We start from the raw sequence: 25,752 nt of genomic DNA on the forward strand, positions 1-25,752 counted from the left end.
TTTCTTTGTATTTGCTTTTAAATGGAAGCATTCAGAGCCCCACAATGGATACAAAGCAAGGGGTAACCACTGATTCTGTTCTTCCAGGACTCTCAGAGCAGGGCTCACATGGGCACACATGTTGTCCAGACTCAGTGGACCGAAGGAAATGCCACATTATGAGGAAATTCAAAGCACAGGCAGCTCTCAGCTGCTGCAGACAGAATACCGGGGTGATGAAGAATAAAAATGTATGTCAGCTTTAGCAAAAAAAAAAAAAAAATTAAAAAAATAGATGATCTGGGTAAAGACAGGCACACTCAAAGACATTCCTTTGTTAGTTTGTGTACATCAGCAGAATTATTCAATTTCTATATTTGAGGAAGGATGTTTTCCTGGTACACCAGCATCCTGTGGATTTACCATGCCAGCGCCAGGTTAGTGATCCCCCCATACTCACCATATGCACATGTACCTTAATTTGTTGTGGGTTGTGCAAAAATTCACCTCACTTGGGTTACAGTGAACCCCACTAACCCACAGTTTATGGAATACCATATGTTTATGGTCAGTGACCAAATTATATCCACAGTTGTCATGGTGTAACCCCAGCCAGCAGCCAATCCCCACACAGCCACTCTCACTCCCCCACCAGTGGGATCTGGGAGAGAATCAGAAGGGTAAAAGCTGGAAAACTCGTGGATGGAGATAAGGACAGTTTAATATGGAAAGCAAAAGCCAAGCACACAACCAAATCAAAACAAGAGGAAAATTCCCTGCTCCCCACGGGCAGGCGGGAGTTCTGCCATCTCCAGGAGAGCAGGGCCCCATCACACGTAATTGTTACTTGGGAAGAAAAACACCATCACTGCAAATGTTCCCCCTCTCTCCTTCCTCCCCTCATTTTATATATTAAGCATGATGTCACATGGTCTAGAATATCCCTCTGGTCAGTTTGGGTCACTTGTTCTGGCTGTGTCTCTTCCCAACACCCCAAATTTCCTCCCCAGTGCAGCTGTACAAAAAGCAGAAAAGGCCTTGGCTCTGTGTGAGCCCTGCTCAGCAATAACAAAAACATCTCTGCATTATCAACACAAATCCAAAACACAGCCCCATACTAGCCACCATAAAGAAAATTAACTCCACCCCAGCCAAAAACCAGTACAACATCCCATGTAGATCCTGCTATGTCTGAGTGGAGGTAATGATAAAATTACAGAAACAATAACCTTAATTGCTAGATGATTGATTTCATCAGAGTGGGGAAAACCAGTGCACAGATTTTGCCATATCCAACCTCATAATATTTTTTTTTCTGAAGACACCTAAAACAGAGAAGGAAGGAATCTGCAGGTATATGGAGAGATGTAGAAATAGAACAATTCAGTATTGCCTGATCCTAGAGAGACATCAGAAGCACATAAAGGAAAAATTCCTCAGTGATGTTTTTAATCAATCCACTCAAATTTAAATGGTTTTCTTTCCTCCATTTGAAGCTCTGCAAGCAGCTGCCAAGTTTACAGATATTTCTTCTAACTTGAGAACAGCTGTGGCCTATAATCACATATTTTATTTGCAACTCTGGGTTGCGGCCTATGCTAATGAAAATAGAGCAAGCTAAACAAAAAAAAAAAAGGGGGGGAAAGCCAGTCAAAAATACATGGTTAGTTTCTCATTTGCCTGTCAAATTCAAATAAATCACTGGTCTCTTCCTTCAGCATACAGACCAGACAACAGAAGACAGATCATTCTAAGGTCAATTCCATACATTATTTATCTTCCAAACTAGTCTGCATCTCACACAAAAGTGCCACTTTTCTAATCCTGGTATGAAATTAAAATTTCTAACCCTGTCACACAATGTCAATGGAGGTGTCATTGGGAGACCTGCAAAAAATCTGTCAAGCAGAACCCCACAAATCACACACCCAACATGTTGTCAGGTGCATAAACTGGGGGGTCTAGAGCCAAAGTAGGAGAAAAAATATCAAGATTTGAAGAGAAACATAACAACTGGGAAAGATGAAATAGAAACAGAAGTAAAATTGAACTGTGGAGTGGTGGCACTTCACAATTAACACCCCCCTCTCCCCTTTGTTAATTAACTTCACAGGATCCCTGTGAAACGAGAAGGGGGTTACAGCAACTTTAATATTTCTGTCACCTCACGAGGGTGATCAGTTGGAGGTACAACACAGGAGAGGACAGACAGAAGGTCCCAGAGTCTGGGTCAAAGACAGAAACTCACTCCAGATTCCCACGTCAGTGCCTTAACCAGACATTTATTATTTCTCCTGGCTCTTTGGCCTGCATCTACCTTGGCAGATTGATGTTCATGAAGAATAAATGAGGAGATGATGGGTAGCTGTCCTACTGCTGATCCATGGTTGCACACTGAATTGTTAGCAGTGTTTGATGAATCACATGAAGTGGGAGAATGGAAGAGATGTTGAGTGGGGTCTTCAGGTTCAAATTTCTTAGAACATTTCCAAGAGACCTCACAGTCTGGAAGAATGCAACATCGCTCCTTTCAGGGTTTCTCCATTCAAGGGAACCAACCAATGACATAATAAATTTTATTGAAATATACTGTAAATTTTGAGGTGTTTTTCTTTTATTTTTTTGTATTTTGTTTGTTTGTTTTTTCTTACAGAGGCAGGGCAAAGATCAGGGTTTCATTAAAAGCCAGGGATGATCTTCAGATCAGCTGAGGGGCAGAGCTGCAGTGGATATCTGTCACCTAACTCCATTTTCAAAAGCAGCTGACGAGACAGCACAAATGACTGCCATTCTCCAGTCCTCAGATGCAGGATTCTATTTGCTTAATAATCCTAAAGCCCTGTTAATTTCTTGGCAAAACTGACACCAAAGCTGGCCTAATCTTCTGCTTCCACATAAAGTAAGACATTAATCTCAACTTGGATTTTGCTGAAGTAACGAAGAAGAAATGAAGAAAATCTTCTCTTCTGGGTCCTCATATTCTATTCTGATTTAGTAAACAGAATGGTAATGTGGACATGATACACAGGGGTCAGTAGAAGTCATAAGTTCTGCAGGACTATCAGGAAATGCAGCGCACTGCAAACAGCTATTTAAATGATAATTATTTATGGGTTTTATATTTTAAATATATGAAAGATTTTATTTAATCCATTACATAGAATTCAGTTGTCTCCAAAAGGTGCTTTCCCAGGAGATATTCATTTTCAAAAGCTCTCTAAATCCTTTAATCTTATCATGAATGTCATGAACACACCCCATGAGACTAGAAGGGTCCTTCTGACCCTCCATTTTATGATCATGGTTCTTCTGTAGAGAGCAGATGCCCCATCTTTTTTCAGAGATTCCAACATATATCTTTCTGTCAAGAAAACTGATACTCCAAATCTTCATTAAAATAGATAAAGCAACATCTGGGTTGTAGCTAATTTGACACATGGTCATCTATAAGCTTAGTACTGCAGGAGAAAAGATGCATCACTCATGTAGCACAGCTGTACAGTCATCAAGGTCAGTGTAGAGTTCAGAATAACATAGAAACATCCTAAAGACTTCAAAGTTGTCATTGGTGCCTGGAATCCTGTCCATCAGCTTCATATTATTTGCTTCCCCACCACGACACTGCTTCACTCCCTCAGCAGGTGATTGCAGAGAGACTGGGGTGGTCAGAGACCCTGGCAGCTCCTGAACTTCTGCTTCATCTCCAACCCAGGCTGAGCAAAGTGGAGAATGTAACTAAAGAAATCACCTCTGCAGCAGAGAGCACAGGGGAGTACAAGAGGGAGCTCTTCGGTTTGAAATACTCCTGTTCAACAATTGAACAGGAACATTTAAGTTAAGAAACAGTCAAGAGTGTGCAGAGCTATTTATGATTGAACGTAATGAATAGGAGATAAAATATAATTGGAAACAATCAGTACTATAATCCCACTGAACAGAGGAATAACCTTACAAATACACTGGACTACAATGAGTTGGGTTTGCAGAAGTAGAACTAATAGATCCCAAAAGTTCATTTTTTCTTGTTTGCATGGTTGGGGCTAGAGGGTCTTCAATTAAAGACACATTTCCTAGAAACCTTAAAATATGAAAAACATAACTCTGCTCCAGAAACTTCTTTGCCTTGAAGCACAAGTTGATGCTCCTTGCCAGCACCTGACATCACTCATGACCAGACAAACAGTTTGCCAAGTACCGGAGGGAAGTGTTCATTGAAACAGAAAAATATTCCAGTCATGTATCATGGCACTGATAAATTAAAGTCCTTTCATCTATAAAAAGTACATAGAAAATGGTTCTGGCCTTGTGGATGATTTGACACATACTGGTTGATACTTTTTCTTGCAAGAATAATCTATAAAATCCATTTCCTCTGCTTCTGGGAAGTTTCTGATGCTTCATATCTCCACATATCCCTCAACAATTTCAGTAGCTCCAAGAAGAGCTCGTTAGCGCAGAGGAGTAATGTGTCAGAGCACTCCAAACTCTGGTGTTGATCTGCTCTTAAGATCTTCTGCTACTGATATTCCACATTCACCCCTCAGTCTATCTTCTGGTGCCTCCCTGAAATATGTACAAAGCTTTTCCTCAGGATTAACTGCATCATCTAGTCCATGATTCCTCTCCTCCTTGAAGAGTCCCTTCCTTTAAATCTCTCCCTGCTGAGTAAATTTGCCAAATCACTGATCATTCTTCTCATTGCTCTTTTACAGCAATATTTCTCCACACCTCTCTTTAAATGTCACACCCAAAATGAAAGGAACCTTTGCCTAAAGTCTTATCACCACCTACTTATAACTTGCAGTGATGCACTGCTATTCACTGCCAAACACACCTGAGGCTGCTCAGTCAAGTCTTTGCCAAAGCTATAAATCTTTTTATCCAGCCAGACACAGGGGCTGGAACTAGAGGATCTTTAAAGTCCCTTCCAACCCAAACAATTTTTTCTTTATTTTTTGAAGTGGTGCTGCTCCCTAGGTCTTTTTCATCTCAAAGGTTATGACAAAGGTCATGATCCTTCTTCCCATTTTACCTGGACACTGAGGCATGGGAAGGGGAAAAGCTCTGGTCAAGATCTTCCTTGGAGTCAGTGACAAAGACAGAAAAACCTCAGTCTCCAGAGACCCAAACCTACTCCCAAAACCAAATGTATCAGATATCCTTGAAATAACAACCACTAAGGGTCCACACATGGCTTCAGCAGGAAAGCAAACTTTTGTCATGAAATGAAAAAACCTCACATTTTCCTCATCTGGCACTTAGTACCATGTGTACATTTATTACTCAGCAGGGTCTGAGACCCAAAACACCATCTTCCTGCCAGTGCCAGAGACAGGGGGCCTTGTGGGCTTTGAGAGGCACGAAATCTCAAGGTAGTGCTTAAGAAAAAGTGTGAGAGATCCAGAACAGGAAATTAAAGGTGTCCAGAGTTGCACTTGGGCAAGTCAAGAACCCCATCTGCATAACTAGAGAGATTAACCAGCAGAGAGAAGGGCAGGGAATGCTTAGGATACCTTTGATGGACCAGTGATAGCAACTTGCTCTGTGTGATGCTGCAGCTCTCAGCAATTTGTTGGGTAGGAGCTGCACTTCAGAGGGTGTGCTCCAGGCTGCTGTGAAAGCTGTTTTATTCCCCACTAACAGGCAGATGATCCATACCTATCCACCACAATACTCTCAGGAGCATCCTGCACTGCAACACGATTTATCAATTGCTGAATCAAGACACCCTCCCAGTTTATTTTCAGAAGAAACATGGAGCTGGCAAATCTCTCTCACACGCTTCCTTTCCTCACTGCCAGTGGATCTTGGCAGAGAAATCCTCTAAAGAAACAAGTGCTGGAGACTTTGCAAACTTCTGGCTGCCAGTAGATGTCATTGCATACTAGCAATGTACCTGCCAGCCAGGGAGCAGTGCTGAAAAGAAATACATGTTTTCTAAGTTTATGTAAGGGGGAAAAAAAAAGGGAACCAAGTTACTAGCACTCTTACACTGCTGAGAATTAAGCTGTCACAATCACAATAACTATGTGAGCTGACTTTGAGTTGTTTATTGCAATCTGCAGCTGTTATTCTGGGTCACAGAAACCCACATAATTTATCTAAAACCCTCTAATTATGGTTAAGAAAAAGAACTCCATCAAACCATGGTTATTTAGCTCTGAAAAATGTGCTGTAACTACAGTTAAGGGGACACAAAAATACTCAGCATGCAGACCAAAATTGGCCACATACACAAGAGGATTCAAAACACATTGAATAAGGCAGATAGTGACATTACTAGAACTCACCTTTTAATATGAGGATTCTGACAAGGAATCACAGATATTAAAAACTCCAGTGAACTGCATGACAGCCTTATGAAGTACATGAGGTATTATTCTACAGATGTTTAAGTGCTGGACTGAGAGTTTAAGTGCTCTTAACCAGCACTCAGTAGCTAAGAATAGTTCCTGAGCCAAAGAACAGTTTCAGCACCAAAAAAAAACCAAACCAAAAACAAACCCAAAACATATATATAAAATATCCCTGCAGATTGTGCTTTCACTTTGCCTTACCAGGTCAGTTTTACTCACATTACCTTTTATTCTGCAATAAAAAAGAAGACCTGAGCACTAAGAACACGAGAACTCAACCCTGAGGAGGCAATGTTTCCATAGCCACTGTCTCCAGGGAACATCAGTGACAGGGCACTGGGGTTTTGTTTTGTCTTTAAATTTCAACTCAATATTATCTCTTTACTTGGAGATGTTTTCCCATTTTGTTACTGTCAAGAAGTGCTCACTGAAGGAGCCAGCATGGATGCTGATGTACTAAAGCCCCTGCTGCCTGCTTCAGCCTTAGCCTCTCTGGGGAAACCCTTCCGCTCTCCAGTCCTGTGTGAACTGGGTGGCATTTGTGAGTCTGGGGACTTGGTGACACTACCTGAACACCACAGCAGCCCAAGCAAGGTCTGTAACCTCACTGAAGCATCTTCCCTGCACTTGGCTCACCGTTTCAGCAACGAAAAGGACACATATCTCTTGAAGTGATAATCAGCTTTATTTGGAAGTTGCAGGAATAAGGACTATTTCTTGGTTCATGTAAGCTTAGGCCCCACATCATTTAAGAGCTCAGACAACACATCCTGCTATTAGAAGTTCAAGCTGGTTGCTTCCCCTCCTTTGTACTGAAGCTGTTTTCAAGCTTTCACCTCTGGCCCTTGAGTCTAAAATATCATTGCCAGCCTGAGCCTTACCTGCCAGTGTGAGCTTTACCTGCCAGTAAATCACACACACCATCCTCCTGGTCCCAAAATGCATCCCTTAAAAACACACAGATGAAAGCTCTCTTTCTCCACTGAACCAGCCTGCAGCACTTTTTGCAGGCAGAACTGCACTCATTTTCTTGTGTCCCAGGCTGCTGGATGCTGGCCATCCCTGATCTAAAGGCACAGTGCTCGTGCTAATTTACCAAGTCCTGCTGACAGCACTGCACAGGGGTAAAAAAGCAACAGGGCTTTCAGGTCAGGCCTTTGGTATATTCAGCTGCCTCCAGGCAGACAGAACACAAAGCTGTGTGTGGAGACACTCTATCTAACAGAGCAGATTTCCACAGCTTTTCCAGAAGCTCTAAAAATGGCAATAATTCCAATTTGGAAGAGAAGGGAAGGGGAAGCAAAGCCTTTCTTTGAAGGATCTAGCAGGCAACAGATACAGACCTGGAGGGAAAGAGGCTCTTCAGCTTCATTTTGGGGGAACAAAGACTAGCTGCTTTGCTCAAGGTCATTAGAGCCAAGTTCCAAGTCTGGATGTCCTACAGTCCAGCCCAGAGCCTGAACTATCTGCCTGCTTTTCTTTTCTATGATTGGCCTTGCAGTCACTGCATCTCTAAGCCAAGCCACTTCAGAGATTTTATTCTCCTTAGAAATACTATAATAATCCTTCTGCATTTTATCAGAGTCATTAGCATGAAAAAAAATTGCAAGGAGAATATAGACTTTATCTGCTAAAATTGTTTCTCATATTCATTGCTGCCTGTGTGACTATTAGCATGAAGGAAAACAGATGAAGCACAAAAGGAAAGCATGGATACTCTTGGAAACTCATTAGTGAGGGAAGTCCCAGTGCAAAACATAATGAAACCTTCATCCACCAGCTCTGCAGAAGATGGGTGCTTGTGGTTAGAGTTTTTTCCTCTGATTAATTGGTTTCCTGTGGAAAAATCATAGTAGTGATCACTTGATCCATTTGTTTCATGACACCTTTTTCATGCTTCCTACTCTTCTTCAACAGGTGTGAAGGGCATAGTGTTGGTCTAAGCCCTGAACAAACGATGGAAATTTCTGTCCCTTTCTGGGCAAGGAAGAGGTTAGGAACATTCAAAAGTTATACAAAAGTCTTAAGAACAGCTACCAGCAGTCAAAACAAAGGTGCAGTGAGCTCCTGGCCCATCTGCCTCAGTTCTCCTCAGGGGAGACTTCTCAAACCTGTCCTGTCACCAATTACATTTTGCAGAGCTCCACTGACATCCTGAAGCAGAGAATGTCTTTGTACTCACCAGAGGTTTACAGATGTCTCTCTCTAATTAACTCATATGCACTGTTTCAAACACAAAATTTTAACCTCCAGAACAGTCTGCAAAGAGGTGTTTCAATACCTGCTGGATGAAAAGCAAATTCATTTTGTTCATTTTAAACTTGCTATCAGGTAGCCTGGTTTGCCTTCCCTTCAGTTTTACAACAGAAGAAAGTGAAAAATAATTTCTCACTAATAACTCCATACCACTCAAAGTTTGACAGATCTGTGTCTCACTCCCCCTAAATTCATCACATTTCCAGGCACCTTCCTGCCTGCAGAACCTTTTCACTGCTCTTGGCCTTTGGGATGCTGGAAGGGTGTCTCAGCACTACTGCATAATGCTCAGTCCTTTGCAAGACAAAGGCAGAAGTTTTTGAGACCCTCCCAGTTAAATTTTGTATGGAGGCATTAGAAGGGCTGGCTCATGATGTGGATGGCTGTGCCCCAGGAATGCAGACCTCATGCTCTACAGAACCTCCCATGTCAGACATGAATTCTCTGACTTTGATCGAGTTACTGAAACCCCCTTTTGCTTGAATCATCCTCAAAAATGCTCTCCAGCTGCTCCTGCTGCCCTCACTCCTCTCCTGCCCCTGCTCCTCTTGAATCAATAGAGATTTGAGATGTGAGTTATAACCCTTCCAGAATCAGGCTATCTGGTTTAGCAGATAGCCACTTGAATAACCTCCCAAATAAAGCTAAAGCTTTCCTTTTCATGGTGATGATGCTACAGAATTGAATATTTACCCACGTATAATCATTAGCTCAACAACAGAATCATTTGCAATAGTGAATGAACACACAGTAAAGGGACACAGATTTATGAGCAGAAATATGACAGACTACATCTAATGTGAAAGGGATTAAGAACTACAAGGGCTGAAAGGTAACAGTCAGCAATGGATATTTAAGATCAAATACAGAGTAGCAATAAGTGAATACCACTTCTCTAGGAAATCCACTTGAGAGTGGTTTACAAGGGCACCTGTAGATGCATTATGGTATTTTCCTTTTTATACATACCTGTGCACAATAACTTGGCTGCATATGGATGTTTCTGTACAAAAAAAAGCATGCGCCATCATTCTGAGCTATTTAGGCCTGGCAGGACATGCCAGGCTGCTGCTTGAACCATCACAGTGATTTTCCTGGGTTTAAAAGTTGCACAAGTCCTCATGTCAACATGAATTAGGTTTTCAGCCACAGCTGCTATTATCTTGGGGTTTGCCACTAATGATGTGCTTGACATGTTATCTGTGCTAATACAAGCATCCTTTTGGCTTTAACTTGGTGATATAACCAAGGTGATGACCTGGAGAAGCAAGGCCAGTACCTCTCCTGTCCTTCTGGAAAAGCTCAGGATTTTCCCTCTGACAAATGCCTCAGACCTCACATAAATGCCATACAAACAGTACCTGGCAACAGCATGGTCTGACAGGTGTTTGGCACTGGCACAGCTGGAGAGCAAGACTATAATAAGGGGGTGATTTTAATCTTGTCATCTCGGACTTTTCAAAGGTGAGACCACTTTGTTCCATCAAGATTTAGGATGTGAGCCTCGTCCTTTTAAAGGATCCCACAGCACATGCATGGCAACAACCGCAGACTGCAGCTGTTAGTAAAGTCCAGCATCTCTGATCCAGCTTTCCAGCACTGGCTCATATCCATATAAATCAAGGAAACAAACCTGTCACAGCCAAAGTGAGAAAGAAACAAGAATTACTGCTCGTGCAGCCATTGTGGCGCAGCAGGCAAACAAAGGAGACACATGAATCTCTCCTTCCAGGTGTTCTCCTCTCTGTGAAGGTTTTAATTTCATAGGTTATTCTACTTTGATGGTAACTGGCATTGCAGGCACTTGCAGCCCTGCTCCCTGTGGTTCTGGCTATTTCTTGGGCACTGGAACTGACTGTGCAGGGACATGGTGACAGCACCAAGCCTGTCAGAGCTCAAGAAACATCTGGATTGTGCTCTTAGTTACACAGTTTAGTTTAAGTAGTCCTGGAAGGAGCAAAGAGTTGAATTAGATGATCCATATGGATTCCTTCCAACCTGAGATAGTCTATGATTTTATGATTCTATATCCTGAGGCTCTCTTTTTAATCAAGCCAGCAACATAGAGCTGATAAATCGTTGCCCTGCATCAGGAACAGCACTGACACTGAGCCATTGGGTGCACATGGGGCACAAACACCCTGGGTCCCATAAACCCTCCCTGCATAGATGAGAACAAGCTGCCTCAGCTGGCAGAGCTACCAAATAAACACAACAAGCTGACCATAAACTCAGCATCCTCTAAGCCTACACATTTCTTTGGGCACTCAGTGCTGTTTGGCTACTCCAGCTAAAGAAGTTCTGCACCTACTGTGACATCTCTCTACTTTCCCCCTGCAGATCTGCAAACCTATTTGTCTGTGCATGAAAATAATATAGATGGAATGATATTTTCTGACATTTTTCTGCAGAGTTCAAAACATAGGAAAACAAGAACTTGCTTCAACTACAACACAATTAATACCATAAACATCATGTTTCCCACCACACTGCTGGCTCTCACCACCTGCTAAACACGAACTGGTTTCCAAAGGCTGAATCCTGAGTCTCAAAGGCCAAATAGTGTCTGTCAGTGGGAAGACTGCAGGAAAATGAATGCAGAGATGTGGTTTTTATGGCCCCCATGTTTCTAGCCTGGCTCAATAAAATTTCCTGCCATGAGCAACTGGCATTTCGATTGTAATTTCACATGATGAATTACCACTATATACAATCAATATATCATAACCATAGAAAGAGAAAATAAGAAGCTGCAATGGGCATAAATGCCATGTTCTCTCTAGTGCAGCATTCTTCCTTTCCAATCACAATCCAATATTGTTTGAAATACTCTGAGCAATTGAGTAGCCACAGATTGCCTGAAAAACATCTCAACAGATCCTTAATCTCATTTTCAATATGAACCTTGACTTCTTCCTTAATACGTTTGTCTCCTATCCCGTCAATCTTTTTCCATTGTTCCTTGCAACTTGAAATTTCATTTTGATCATAAGGAAAACACCCTCAACCAGGTGTGATACAGAGCTACAGACAGAAAGAGCTAATTCTCTTCTGAAGTCTAGGCATCGAGACTCATTTTTTTTTGCGCAGAATGGGAAGTTTGTAGCCAAAACTGCCTTGAAATCACCATCTTTTTAAAATGCAAATTAATCCAGTCCTGCTACTTGTTTCCCACTGTTGATCACCAATGAAAGAGTTTTCCAAGACAGATAACACAGGAATTTTCAGTGGTTATTTCATATCCTCAGTTTTAACCTCCAAGTCTTATTTTTCTGTCCTGCCTAATATTTGAAGTAAAAAAAAAATTCCAGCTTTTTTCATTCAGTTTATTAATGAAAAGATCCAATTGGAAGAAAGACTATGACAGACTTCTCATAAGCCAAATTTAATCCTGCTGAAAAATTCAATAAACTCAAAATTATGCTTTCCTTCTGTTTTTCATCCTTCCGGCCAATTTCTTTAGTGCATTATCCTCCACGAACTCACTGCTGCTTACACAAAGCAAAGATTATGATTTCAATTTGATCAGATTTTCCATGGTCAATGCACAAAGAAATTCAAAGAACACAAAGCAATGAACACTCAAAAGCTTGTCTGCAGAAGGAGACATAAAGGTTCCTGACAAAGATCCAACTGTGTCATATCTTTTGTATCCTGTGGAATCCAAAAGCAACCTCTGAGCTACAGCAGGCAACAGCAAGCAACTCATTTGTTGGACCAGGGAAGGATTAGAGCTTACCTTTTCTCCTTTTACTCCTATGCCATAGGCTTTGCCCTAGAAATGGAAAAAAAAAAAAAAAAAGAGAAGAAAATGTAAATTTGAAAACAAGGATATCAAACAGCACTACAAATACATATTTCATGGTTTCCTTGTTATGCATCCAAGATCTCTTTATATACAGACATACAAGTCAGTTCGCAACTACTATGGGGAAGGCAATTTTCTTTGGGCATAATTCTTTGATAATAATTCAGTGACAAATTAAACTAAAAACTTATCCCAAATTCTCCTCCTGCAGCCAGAAAAACATCTTATTTTTTATTCATGGAAGAGCATGATGTTACATTTCCAAAAGCAAAGTTGCCAACAACGCTTACCGGAATGAATTTTACATGGGGTTAAAGATTTTTTTTCCTAAAATCTCAGCCTGGCATTTGCATTAATTACAGCTGGGTGAGGCTGTGTCTTGGTCTGTAAAAAGTCAAGAGAGATTTGGAGCTTCTTTGTGTTCAGTTGTCTCATATTGTCCCCCAGCAGACGTGCAGCTGTGGTAATCAAGCGCATCCAAGTTACATATTTAATTAGAAGGTCAATATTAAGTCAGTTATCAGCTGTACCCAGGGATGAAACCTCCATTTGCCCCTCTCCAAGAGAGGCCAGTGGGTGCCAGGGAGATCAGGTTCCTCCTGGGATTCAGGTCCAGCAGAGGCAACAGCTTTGACCAGGGCACACAATACTGTGAGCAGGTTCTCACCATAAAGCAGAAAACAACTATTTACATTTTCATCTCCTTTAGCAAAAGCATTGGGTATTTGTTACTTACTGACTCTCCTTTTTCTCCTCGGAGTCCAGGAAGCCCTGGGATGCCTCTTTCTCCCTTGAAACAGAAAATGTGTTAATATCACATAGTTAATTTATTCCTTTTTTAGACATAGAAGGAAAGTGGTGCAACAAGGGTTTGACTGAAATGATGGACACTTTTGGTTCCACCAATCTCTACAGCCAAGATTTCAGCTCCTGCCCTAAGGACTGGGTGTATTTAATTGCATGTCTTGAACATCCACATTTTCAGATTGATTTTCTATTCTATTTTTCATATGAAAATACTGGTAGAAGCTTTTGGAGTGCACTCACAAGGCAGAGAGTTTTCTCCTGTGAAGTACTTCAACAGCTCTTGTTTTTTATTAATAGAGGAAATATTTGCAAAGGTGCTTTGCAGAAGGCCTAGAGGGTACATGCCAAAAATGTGCAAAAAAAAATCTGAAAATATTGTTAAGATTTTATAGCTTTTTGCTTCTTTTTTTTTTTTTATAATCCAAACCCTTTGTTTTCAGTCACACTAAATTTTCAGTATCAGCTAACGTTTTTCTTCCCTCCCACAAGTGTGCAGCACACCCAGTCATTCTTCCTGCTTGTTCCAATGGGAAACAGGGAAAGTAACATAGAAAAGAGAAAATTGGAAAGATACAATTTATGATGGTTGGAAAAGTTATAACTGAAGAAGGACATACATCGGGAGGAAAATATAAAAGTGGTTGATCAAAAACCAAGCAAAACTTTTTCTTCACTTTTCTCCTAAAAAGGACAGGGGTAAAAGGGATAAAGAATCAAAGAAGATCCAAAGTTTCATAAATATTTATCAGATAAAGAACTTAAAGTGGTGCCAAACCCAGCAAGTGTAGAAAAAATACCCGTAAATCATTTTCACACACTGCTCTGCAGTCTCAAAAGTAGAGGTAGGACCAGCAGAGGATATATCCATTACTTGGACCAGTTTAAGGCCATGTGCTGTGCTGCCATCGCTCCTTCAATTCTTCTAGCACTGGGAGCTGCCCACACACCTCTGCTCAGTTCCTTCCTGATTCTCACCCAAAATGTACAAACCAGGAATGTGCTCTGCTGGGTATCCCGTCTCTCACTTGCAAATGCAATGTGCTCACCTATTTGTGTACTGTGACTTGAGTACAAACTTAACATCAAGCTGAAAAAGTCCCAGACCTGGAGCAGGACCCTCCAGTACCACAGCATCAGTAAGTCTGATGACCTCTGCTCTCCCCAAAACTCCCCACATGGATCACAGCAGGATTTAATTTTGTTTCTCTGTTGAATTTATCCTGATCTATGCCCACTCAAAAAAAATGTGCTTCGTAGCACTAGGAACTGAAAACATTTGCCTGGATCATTCTTTCTTTTCACCAGGTGAAGAATACTTTTGAAAGCACAGGAAATATGAAAGTTTCTTTCTTTAACCATTCTGCTTTGTTTTTTGCTGAAAGAAAGAAAACTCACAGAGCATGTAGCATATATAAAAAATTATGTCATGGTCAATTAAAAAGCTGTGGTAAAATTCATGAAAATTTTTATGTGACCATCTCTTATAGGTCACTGAAAGTACAAAGCTTTTCTTATTTGGAGGAAAAGATATATCCTGCTAGAACTTGTCTAATACACTGGACTTCACAAACTTCACAATGGCTGGTAAGAATTGTAATTTCTTTGTGGGCAAAAACACATCTCATAGAGCAGGGATTTTTGTCTACACTTGGATCAATAGCAGTGCTGGAAGACAGAAACAGCCTGTTGATCATCAGCCCAGTGCCCCAACCAGCCATCCTGCCTGCAAACAACACAGCCTGCAGAGGGACTGTGCAAGGAAAATAAATCAGACTGGGCTGTCATTAGCATCTAAAATTTATCAATAGGACCCAGCCTCAGACATATTAGCCAGTTCTGCCACAGTTATTTCCTGCCTAGCTGTTTCCCAATACGATCCTTGACCATATCTCATTCCAAAACACATCAACTGTGTCTCCATGTATTACCCTCACTTTGGCAGTGTGGCTCATTGAGGCAGAGGTGTTTATCTCCCAGACATTTTTTCCACTTTTTTGATAACTGCAAGCTCTCCTGTTTCTCCCTGCCTTTGAAAACTTAGAGAAGATCAGAATCACATCATCTTTCTTTAATAAATACCAGGTGGTAATGTTGGCAAGCTGCAAATAAGCACTGGATTCCTTGCCAAGGGCAAGATTTTAGTCCAGGTAGCTCAGTAATGTTGCAAGGAGAGAGGAGGAGAGATAAAATTCATTCTTGAACATAGAGCAAGGACTGTGACAAGCTGGTCCTTGGCAATAGCAATGTAAAAACTGCTGTCAAGAGTGGTATATGTTATTGAATCACAACATCTTTGCAAGCTGGGAGAAAAACCTACTACTCACCTTATTTAGCAGATAGAGAAGCTAAATCATTTGTCTCAAATCATGACATTTATACTAAATTGTTGTCAGATACCATATTTAAATGGCATCATCCCCACATCCTTGAGACTGTGACACAGTCCTGCCTTGTCTGTGTACAAGTCTCAAACCACTTCAGCCAGGGAAAAGTCACTCACATCTGCAGGAGTGGGGCAGATCTTTTTTGGGACCTGAACCTGAAAACCTGCAGATGCTGTGCTCGTAGCCACACTCCTCTGTATTCCACCAGTGTGTCCTGCACCCCAGTACTGACCCATGTGACACACAGAGACACCCTCAGCAGCACACAGACCTTGGCAAAGCAGGGGAAGACAATGGGATCTTGCTGCAGGGCCCTTTTATCATTATCACCATTGTCTTTTTTGCAACCTCCTCACAACAGTCATGGCTTTGCTGTTCTTTAAAATAGCCCATCTCTATTTAAGCTGTCATGGATTTAAATAGAAAGCTCCTATTTATATATACATGGAGGCATAAGGAACCTTTGTCTGCACAGGCACATTTGAGCAGTAATGAGCCCATGTTCTTTCATCCCAGCCTCCAAAAGGCATATTCTTATCTCCAAAACTTCTCTCTGCAGACAGCAGACCAAGCTTTGCCAAAAGACAGTACATCTCTGAAGATGTTTGACCCTCCAAAACCCAGAGATTATTCCCTTCCCCTCCCACCGTCTTTCATAATTACTGAGTGACTTTTGGTGGGATGCAACTCAGTTATTCACCAAACAGGTATGAATTCAGTGACTCAGTTTGCAGAAGTGATTCCGATGGAAATAGTTTTGAATGTAATTTTTCCTTCAAACATCTTTTCACAGAAAGTAAAACTGGGAACCACCAATACCACCAACTTTCACCTCTCCAGCCATGTTGTGACTCTCTGTTTTCTTCCCATACAAATTCTCCCTCTAAGTCTATTGCCTCATGGGTCTCTCTATAACCAGTCACAGAAGGAAAATGTGTTTATACTGAATGCACACCCATGTATATCAGAGAGACCTTCAGAACAGGCAGGGTAATACAAAGGCTGCACTGTGAAACTTGAAGCAGACAGACATCACAACCACTCTCCTACCCTTTTATCTAGGAAGAAGAATATTGAGGGAAGTGGCCTATATTTAACATCATTACTCAGACAGTCTTGCTAAGAATAAAAGATTGAGACTGATCCTTTACTCCTAGTCTCAGGAAACTTTCTGAAGTGTGACTGGAAGGCTGCTACCTAAGCTATGCACGTGTATCACTGCTGAGAAAGGCACAGCATGGCAGCAGCACCTCTGTTTCCAGGTGACCTGCCATGGAAGCTGTGCATGACCTAGTGAATAAGAGTAACTTGCGAAAATGCCACTTTAGAAGCTGCTGGAAAGGATTTTGCAACACATTTACTCTAAGAATGACGTAAAGCAGCAAAAGAGAAGCCTAAATGCAAGTGTAAATTAAAGATAAAAGATCACAAAAAACTTCTGCAGTCCCAGGCTCATCCAATACTGTCTAAACTTAATAATATACTAAACTGACTCTCATTTCTCAAAATTTTCAAATCCTCAATTTACTCTGAAATTGTCTAGCTCTTGCTGTTTTTATTAACCAAATGAACTAGCACATATTACTGACCTTTTGACCTTTGGGACCTTCAAAGCCAAGTGGACCCCTCTCCCCCTAAGACAAAAAAGACATTATTAATCTTCTAATCTTCTCATTTTACATTCAAGCAAGGGGCCTGATCCTAGGAGGACAGGAGGACAACAAAAATGTTTTCAGGTTTAAGCAGAGAAGATAATAAAGCTGACATGCCCTCAGGAGCAATGACAACGAAGCTGGTTTCTCAGAGGTCCCAGTCAGAGCCAGAGAAAGCAAGCACATTGCTTTTAAAAGCCATGAGATTTTTTTCAATGTGGCCACATTTACCTTCATAATCTCCTTTATTTTATTTGAAGAAGGATACACATAACTAAGCTAGATAAGAATAATCACTTTGTTTCAGTGCTGTTACCAGGACTACCAGCATGTCCAGAATCACTGAATTAGGTAAAGAGAAAACACCAGGGGAAACTTCCTCTACCTCTACAGACATCCCAAATGAAACACACTCATCTCAGCACTCACCTTTTGTCCAGGAGGACAGGAGCAGTTAAAAATCTTGAGATGTCCAACTTGCTCACTGCCAACAGTGGGCCTCACTTCCAGGGGAGGTGCTTCCGTCAGGACCGTGACCTGGCACTGCACCCAAACACCCAAGGTCAGGACAAAGCCTTTGATGCTGGAAAGTTTCCCCTTCCATCCACTTTAGACAAATCCCACAGGCACCACTGTGTAACACACAGCCAAATGTGTCCTCGTGAGGAATGAAATCCCACAGAAGCCATTCATCCAAGCAATAGGGGAAAATGTGGCAAAATGAACAATGAACCTCTTTAACCAAGACTGAGGGGAGAAGAGTGAAAGGAGGGTGGAAGTTTCTAGTGAGAGTTGGGCACAGGAAAATAAGCTGCAATTGGCACTGTTTTTAGATGTTTCCAAATAAAACCAGTGGGAAACATGTTGAATATTTCATGCTGCATTTCTGTTGTTCTATCATCACTTCAGGGTTTTGTTTCCCCTGACAGTTTGACAAGGAAAGAGGAACTTGGAAACTTCAAATTCCTCATACTCATCCCTCTGCAGTGGCCCTTCTCTGGAGCTGCTACACTGCCAATTACACAGTGAGGTTTCAATCACCCTTATTAAACAAAAATTATAATCCCACACTGCCACATATTCCCTGGTTTATGTAATAGATTTCAGTGAAGAGTGTTTGTGTGAAAATGAAAAAATGACAAAAAGGAGCTTACTGGTCCAGAGGGAATGTCACAGCAGGTCTCCAGCTCGGCGTGCCGGGAGTCACAGTAAATCACCATCCTCTGAAGATCAAACTGGGAGACAAAGGGAGGCAGCAGTCTCAGACACAGTGAATTATTAAAGACCCTCTGTCCTTTTGCTTGGACACAAACAGAGCAGGCAAACACAAACAAAAACCAGCTGGTGCTAACATCAGAGTAGTTCTATGGATCCTGTAGTCAATCTCCATCTCTCCCTATCAATAATAGACCAATACCTCAGCATGCTACAGGAGCTGAGATAATAAGACCCTGAAAAATGCCTATTCAAATTCTGGTGTAGGTTTTCATGTTAATCCCCATGTTCTGGCCAAACTTCTGTCTGAGAAGACATATCCTGGCCACATCTATCCTTCCTAGAATTTCATCTAGACACAAGGTCTGTTTTCCTCCTGTCGTGCCTTGCATCTTCTGACCATTTATTCCTGTGTGAGAAATGCTATGAACACATTTGATATGCACGTCCCATCCATTTTGCACAGCCAAGAAAGATTATACAAGTCTGAAATACCAAACTATCACACATAAATTATAGCAGGGTAACACTGCTGCTGGACAATCAGCCTGTGTGTCTTGACTTTGGTTCATTTGTACTACAGGTCATTTAATATCTGAGGAATTGAGAATATATCACAACTCTCCTGAGTTAACAAGCTTCCTTTTTTTCCCCCAATCTCTTTCTATCACCTGTGGAAACATTGGTAATGCCAAGATCAGATGAAGACTTTTCTGTGTAGTTCAGTACCCAGTTTGATTATTTTTGTGTACAATTTTGTCTCTAACTGTAGCACATTATGTGACTAGCCAGAAAGATGAAATAAACTTCTCATTTTTAATCCCTATTTTGGAGATACAGTCTCACATAAAAATACAGCAAGTCCTGTACATCATGAGGTGCCAATCTGTCTTAGCTATGTAACACTGGTAACATTTCAGCAACACTGCCTCAGGAAAAGGGTCAATTGCAACATAACCCCACTCATTCACAGGCTGCAAACCCAAAGCTGAACCTTTACCCAGCTCTATTGAGAAAGTGCAGTACTTACATCAATGGGTACACTGTCATACAAGCGTTTGCCAATCACAGTCTTTCCTTGAATGTCAATGTTTTCCCTGTCTTCAATGGGCAGCACCTGCACCAGCTTGCAGTCTATGTACAGCGAGACAGCCTTAGACTGGATGCTGAGGGCGATTTTGTGCCAGCTGCGGTCAAACAGGTCGCTGACCCGCGCGTTTCGGAAAACCACCCTGACGGCGTCCCTGGTGAGCCCCACGGCGTTGTACTCCACAGCCTTGTTCTCCCCGTCCAGCCGGATCGACACCTGCAAGCAAACAGGAGGGCTTTGCTGAGGAACAGAGCCTTCTCCTTTCATCGTGACTGCTTTCCATCATCACCCACTGTAGCAGGCCTAGGGCCTGCAAGGCCTCCATGGAGGTCAGAAGCCTGAGCTAGGCCACACCCCAAAGCCAGGGATGGCGCAGGCTGCAGAAAGTGAAGAGCAGAGGATGGAATTTTGTGGGAGATGTGGAAAGGGAGCCTACACTTGTGCTGGTAAATAAGATGGGCTCCACAGGCTTCAGTGCAGATCTATGACCAGTTAAAGCCTCCTCCTGTGAGTACAACCCTTGGCATGGTTTCAGCACAGGCCACCTTGCTGCCATGGCGGGGTGGTGGTGCAGGTCGTGGGCACCTCCCCAAAGGCATCTCCCCAAAGTTGAAGCTGGTTTGGATCCCTCTACCTCATGTACTCCTCCACTGCTTCCCAGCAGGCTCTTTACTCCCATCACATGTCCTCAGTTGTCCCATGGGATTTGGAAAAATACCTCACTGCCTCATGTGAAACCAGTTTGCTGAGCTGTGGCACTGCCCACACTTTATTTCAGGTGCTTTGAACAGAAAACTACAGCCCATCCTCTGTATTGAAAGCTACAGAGCAGGGAAAAATAGGTTTTTGAAGACATGCAACTTTGAGTTAATTTACAAATTGGTGTCTTCTTTTACCAAAGTCAGGCAGTTACCAGCAAGAATCAGGGAATGGAGCAGGCAGAGCCAGGAATGATGTCCACAAACTGCAGGACCACCTTGGCACTGAGCTGTGAGTGATGTGAGCAGCCCAGGGTAGGCTGACTCCATATCTGACCCAACTTCTCCATGCAGCTGAGCACTGAGCTGGCTGGGAATGCCAGCTGGGATCAGTGTTAGCTCAGGAGTGTCTGAGTCTGTGAGCTGTGCAGGTCTGCAAGGGAGCAGCCAAACCACGACCAACTCCACATGAAATGAGGCTCATGGGGCTCTAAGGCACTTCTGGCATCATAATTTAAGGCACTTTTGAAATTATTACTGGAAATATTGAGTGTTCTTCTCTCTCCACACCTAAGCAGTTCAAATTTTAAACTTTCTGCAAGAAATACTGAGTGATATTCACTCTGCAGCAACTAGGAATGCATATAGCAGAGTAAATCACATTTCATTTAACAAAGCTGCAGCTGGTAAGAACTTTCATAAAAACCTTTTACCACTGTCTCAACCCAGTTATCTAATTCTTCAAACTGCACCTATTCTTCACTGAGAGTTCCCAAAATCCTTTTCAATACCAGTCCCAAAGCAGCAATACTGAATTACACAGCCCATGCTGACAGCCCACTTTAGAGTCCTGGGTAATGCCATCACCACTCTATTTGGTGCTGAGCAGAAAAATGTACAGCCCATCCAAACCACTCCCTCCTCAAGCACCCTCAGAAGCCTAAACTCTACCAAGCTGCTAAGAACATGTTGTGTAGGGAAAGACAGCCCTTTAGTACATGCTTACATAATTTTTTTCTGAGAACCTGAGAGTACTTGAAAAAAAGCTATTAGATCAAATTGTGCAGCAGCAAGGACTCAGGGTTTTGGAACTATAACAGATGTCACACCCACACCCAGAGGAGGAACTCATAATGCATTTACAAGTCACCTAGAAGACTGTGCAAAACCTGACATAACTCACTGCTCTGTAGTACATCCATGTGACAATCTTTTTCCAAAAAGGCAAAATATTTTCCCTAAGCAGAACTATCTGAACAAAACAACTGAAAACTCAACAGTAGTTTCAAAAGCAAGGATGGTATTTTTTTATCCCCCTTTCCAACTAACACATTTATCTGCATCCTAATAACAACCAAGGTCTATACAAGCATTTATTTGGGGTTTGAGTTAAAGGTAAAATATTTGCAGCTAAATCCATTGAAAAAGTAACAGGATTTTTACCAGTTCAGAAGAAAAAGAAGTGTGAGGTTAAGGCAAGAAAACTGGCTTGTGGCAAAAAAAAAAAAAAAAAAAAAAAAAAGGCTGTTCCTGCTGGCAGTAAAAGAGCCTCTTACCTGTGGTATGCCGTACTTGTCAATAATCTGCCAGATATACCAGTCTTCCTTCCTGGAAGCCTTCCGGAATTTGAAGGTAGTGACAAAGGCATATTCATCAGGCAGGCCTTGTGGAAATACATCCCTGGCACGGGGAGGGGAAAGAGAGCAATGTATCAGGCTTAACAGTGAAAAGCAGAACTTCTTAAACTCTCTCCATGTCCCAGCAATGCTTTCTAAAAATATCATTACAGTTCCTAAAAAATCTGTTTTATTTGGAAGCCTGAAGAGAGATGAATATGAGCTTGTGCCCTCCAGGTTCTGCCTTTATGGAGCCCTTTCATCAATCCAATAGTGAAGCTCTCAAATTGGCTAAAATATAATGGAAATCTGCAGTTGAGTATCCATCATGTTAAAAAGGTTGTTTTTCACTTCATGCTTCTGTTTATGAAATCTGTAAATAATTCTGTTCTGTTCCAGATGCACTGGAGACCTGTGACTTCAGAGAATGGCCAGGCACAACCAGAACCCTCGAAATGTACCAAATTATATCAACAAATTTTATAATGTCTGCCCCAAAACAGGCACTATAACTCATGTCTTTGTTCCTTAGCTGTCAGCCTCAGATAACAGAAGTTTCTCAAATCAAACACTGCAAACATATCAGGCAAGATTTACCCAGTGTGACACCACAACCCATGCACATAAGCAAACACATGAAGTAACCAAAAATCCAACACTGTTTTTCTCTACTCCATCATAAAAACCTGTCATTGCATGGGGATGCAGGGTGGACAGAAGGGATAACTAATCCAGTATCACTATTTTTTTTTGTTACTAACCATTACTGGATGCCTAAGAACAAGAATGAACACAAAAAACATTGCTCTCATGCCTCTGGATCTTTGGAATCCAGGTGTCTAATTCAGAGACAAATGCCATTCCTATATCAATAGCTTTTTATGGATTTATCTCATATAGACTTCTGCATCCTCCCCTTGAACTCAGGTAAATTTATGGCATTCACAACATCCCTTTGACAGGGAATCACCCACTGCTGCCCATTGCATAATGAGCCTCCTCCTCTTTGTATAGGACCTCACTCAGTTCTTATCAGGAAAAACACAATGAACCTATTATTTTTCTATCTTTTACACCATCTATGATTTTTCAAACTTTGCTTATAATGCCTCTAAGCCATCTCTTTTCCCACCTGAAGAGTCACAGTTAACGTTGTTCTTCATGTCCAAGCCAGCCTGCTCCTATGATCATTCCCAAAAAAAACCCTTCATAAATATCATGTCTTTGCTTCAGGACATCTGAGCAGTCAGGCATAAGCACTTGATACAAAGCAAAACATAATGGCAGTAATTAATGAAGAACAAACTATGAAATGTGGTCCTAATGAATAGTTAACATAATCCATCACTATGCAAAAACTGGCACAGTTCAAGGCACATAAAACCAGAAGCCTTTAATTGTATTAAAAGCAAAAAGTCCTCTAAATTTCCAGAATACTGTTTTGCAGTTGCAGCAAAGGTTGAGATCCAGTCTTTCCTAATGCCAAAATATTCAATCATATTTTAATCTGTGCTTTGAATCTCTTATCTTTTCAGCCAAGTTATACATTCAGAACATTCTGGTTTCATCCACTAATGTGGCTTTTGCTATATAAAGTGCTCCTGCAGGATATGCACCATTTTAAGTTGGTTTTCCCTCTGGGGAGACAGAGACTCTGAATTCTTCCAACACAAAAGAAAACTGAACCAGGCTCCCACTGGCTCCCTTAAGAAATCCTTCCTTTAGGAGAGCAGACAAAGCTGTGTAATTTCTTGGTACTAGATTTTTTAACCAGGGAGGTCCCAGTTGCCTGGAAGTTAGTAAAATCTACAAGAAGGGCCAGAAGGAGCACCTGGAAGTGAACAGAAGTAGGATCTGGAAGGAGGGTTGCCTTAAACTAGATATTAGGAAAAAATTCTTTGCTGTAAAGGTGGTCAAGCACTGGAACAGTCTACCCAGGGAAAGGGGTGGATTCGCCGCCCTTGGAAATGTTCACAGAAAAGTGTGGATGTGGCACCTGGGGACATGGTTTAGTGGTGAACATGGAAGTGTAGCATAACAGTTGGAATCAGTGATCTTTTGGGCTTTTAGAAACTTAACAATTTTATGGTTCTGGACAGCTCTGAGCTGGGAACAGGAACATCATTATGCAAGCTTAATTTCAAAAAGGGTTTTCAGATGTTTATTACCCAGAGAAATAACTGGGAGTTAGGTAACTAAACATCCCAGTGAGTCTGGCCACACCTCATCACACAAGGCTGACAAACAGCCCATCAGGTAGATTTAAACTGACAGAAAGCCATAATGACCCATTACCTGCCATCCTCAACTGATTTTTAAAGCTGCTGAGGAACCAGCTGCAGGCTCCCAACAGAGAAAGGTTTCATGCCAAAAGAAAATCTGAAGGCACTCTCATTGCTTTGAAGATGTGATAAAAGCTGTTTCTGAAGTCATTGGTCCCTGTATCTTTTACAGAACTGCATTGCTACATAAATAACAAAAACTTTGTTTAGCAGTTTTAACTTATTTCCTCACTTAAAAATTATCTGCATCTAGAAGTTCAGCTTTACTTGGGGATCCAAGAGCAGGATTTGCTGTCCCCAGAAATGTTTTATGTTCTTCTTTCACACAAGGCTGAATTGAACTGATGATCAATATTGTGGAACTTTGCTGGATGCCTGGTACCTACAGGGAGCATTCTGCCAGCTCCTTGGTCTATAATTCTGACAACAGGATAGATTGCAAAAAAGGTCCTTACAAAACTCCAAGACAAAAGAATCCCCCAGTGCTGCAGGTTAGTCTAAGAGTCAATTAACTCAAGTACAAGGTCAGGTGAATCATAACTTTTAGAAAAAAAAAATTAGTAAGGAGGAAGAAAACTTTAACCATTGTTGGTTTTCAACATATAGCAACCTTATCACATGCTTTAGTTTGCAATAAGAGCTTTTATCTGTGATAATAAGCATGAGATCCTACATCTATAATAACATTATGGAAAAAATTACATTATCAGTTCTCATTTCAGACAGTGCAACAACATTTAATAGGGTTTTTACATTTGGTGAGGAGGAGTGTAGTTAATTTACTTGAGCAATTTGACCAATTTTATAACAGCTAAACCCGCTAATACATAATGTAACCCATGAGATCTGCAAAACCAAGTTGGAGAAAGCCAGTTCATTTAAACATGCTTCACATCACTAGAGGCTCTTAGAATCACACGGAAGGGATAAAAAAAAAAAAAAAGAAAAGAAAAAAAAAAGGGAAAGGGGGCATGGAAAAGGAAAATGCTATAGAAGGATGTATCTCATACATCATACATGGCAGACATCTTTGTGACTTCTACTTCAGAAACCTCAGTGGTTTCTGAGGTAATCCACTCTAGGCAATTTCTTCCTGCCTTTCTCTGCCCCACATGTGGTAAAAAAAAAAAAAAAAAAGCAATCTGTCCTAAATTTCACTTGCTGTCATTTAATTTTCCCAAAACAACTTTTTTTCCATAAGAAGCCATGTGAACAACTTGCTCTCCTCTCTTGCTGCAGTATTTTCTGTGTTTCTCAGCTCTCCCTACAGTCCTTTACTCATGACAAGACCAAAAAAGCCTCCAGTCATTCCACCTCCACTGTGCTTTATCTCCTTTACCTTGTTAGAAATAGGAGACACTCATGGACCTCTTGAGATCATCCCATCTAAACAAAGGTTTTTCTTGTGTTTAGATTTCATTGATTGAAATTGCGCCCATTCCTTCTTGTCCTGTCAGTGAATATGACTAAGAAGATTCTGACTCTCTCTTCTTTGATTTCTCCACATCAGATAGTTATACACATGGGTAAGATCCTCCCTCACTGAGTCTTCCCTTCTCTAAGCTGAAGAAGCTTTTTTGTCTCTACTCGTCTTAATATACAATATTTG

General features: G+C 41.4%; 1 protein-coding gene across 5 annotated transcripts in view; it reads right to left on the reverse strand.

Annotated features, from left to right (window-relative positions):
• Nucleotides 1–25,752, reverse strand: part of COL22A1 (collagen type XXII alpha 1 chain) — a 241,567-nt gene that overhangs the window by 129,345 nt on the left and 86,470 nt on the right. For 4 of the 5 annotated variants that reach the window (XM_064398335.1, XM_064398343.1, XM_064398346.1 and 1 more), the window contains 7 exons: nucleotides 21,802–21,925; nucleotides 19,488–19,763; nucleotides 18,397–18,477; nucleotides 17,672–17,785; nucleotides 17,180–17,224; nucleotides 13,136–13,189; nucleotides 12,331–12,366 (listed from right to left, as the gene is read on the reverse strand). In XM_064398335.1, coding sequence (XP_064254405.1) covers nucleotides 12,331–12,366; nucleotides 13,136–13,189; nucleotides 17,180–17,224; nucleotides 17,672–17,785; nucleotides 18,397–18,477; nucleotides 19,488–19,763; nucleotides 21,802–21,925 — 730 coding nt within the window. Of the gene's footprint in view, nucleotides 1–12,330; nucleotides 12,367–13,135; nucleotides 13,190–17,179; nucleotides 17,225–17,671; nucleotides 17,786–18,396; nucleotides 18,478–19,487; nucleotides 19,764–19,983; nucleotides 20,132–21,801; nucleotides 21,926–25,752 lie in introns of those variants that run through there. The other variant, XM_064398364.1, reaches the window with a different exon arrangement.

This window comes from Passer domesticus, chromosome 1 (genome assembly GCF_036417665.1).
Source record: "Passer domesticus isolate bPasDom1 chromosome 1, bPasDom1.hap1, whole genome shotgun sequence".
NCBI lineage: Eukaryota > Metazoa > Chordata > Aves > Passeriformes > Passeridae > Passer > Passer domesticus.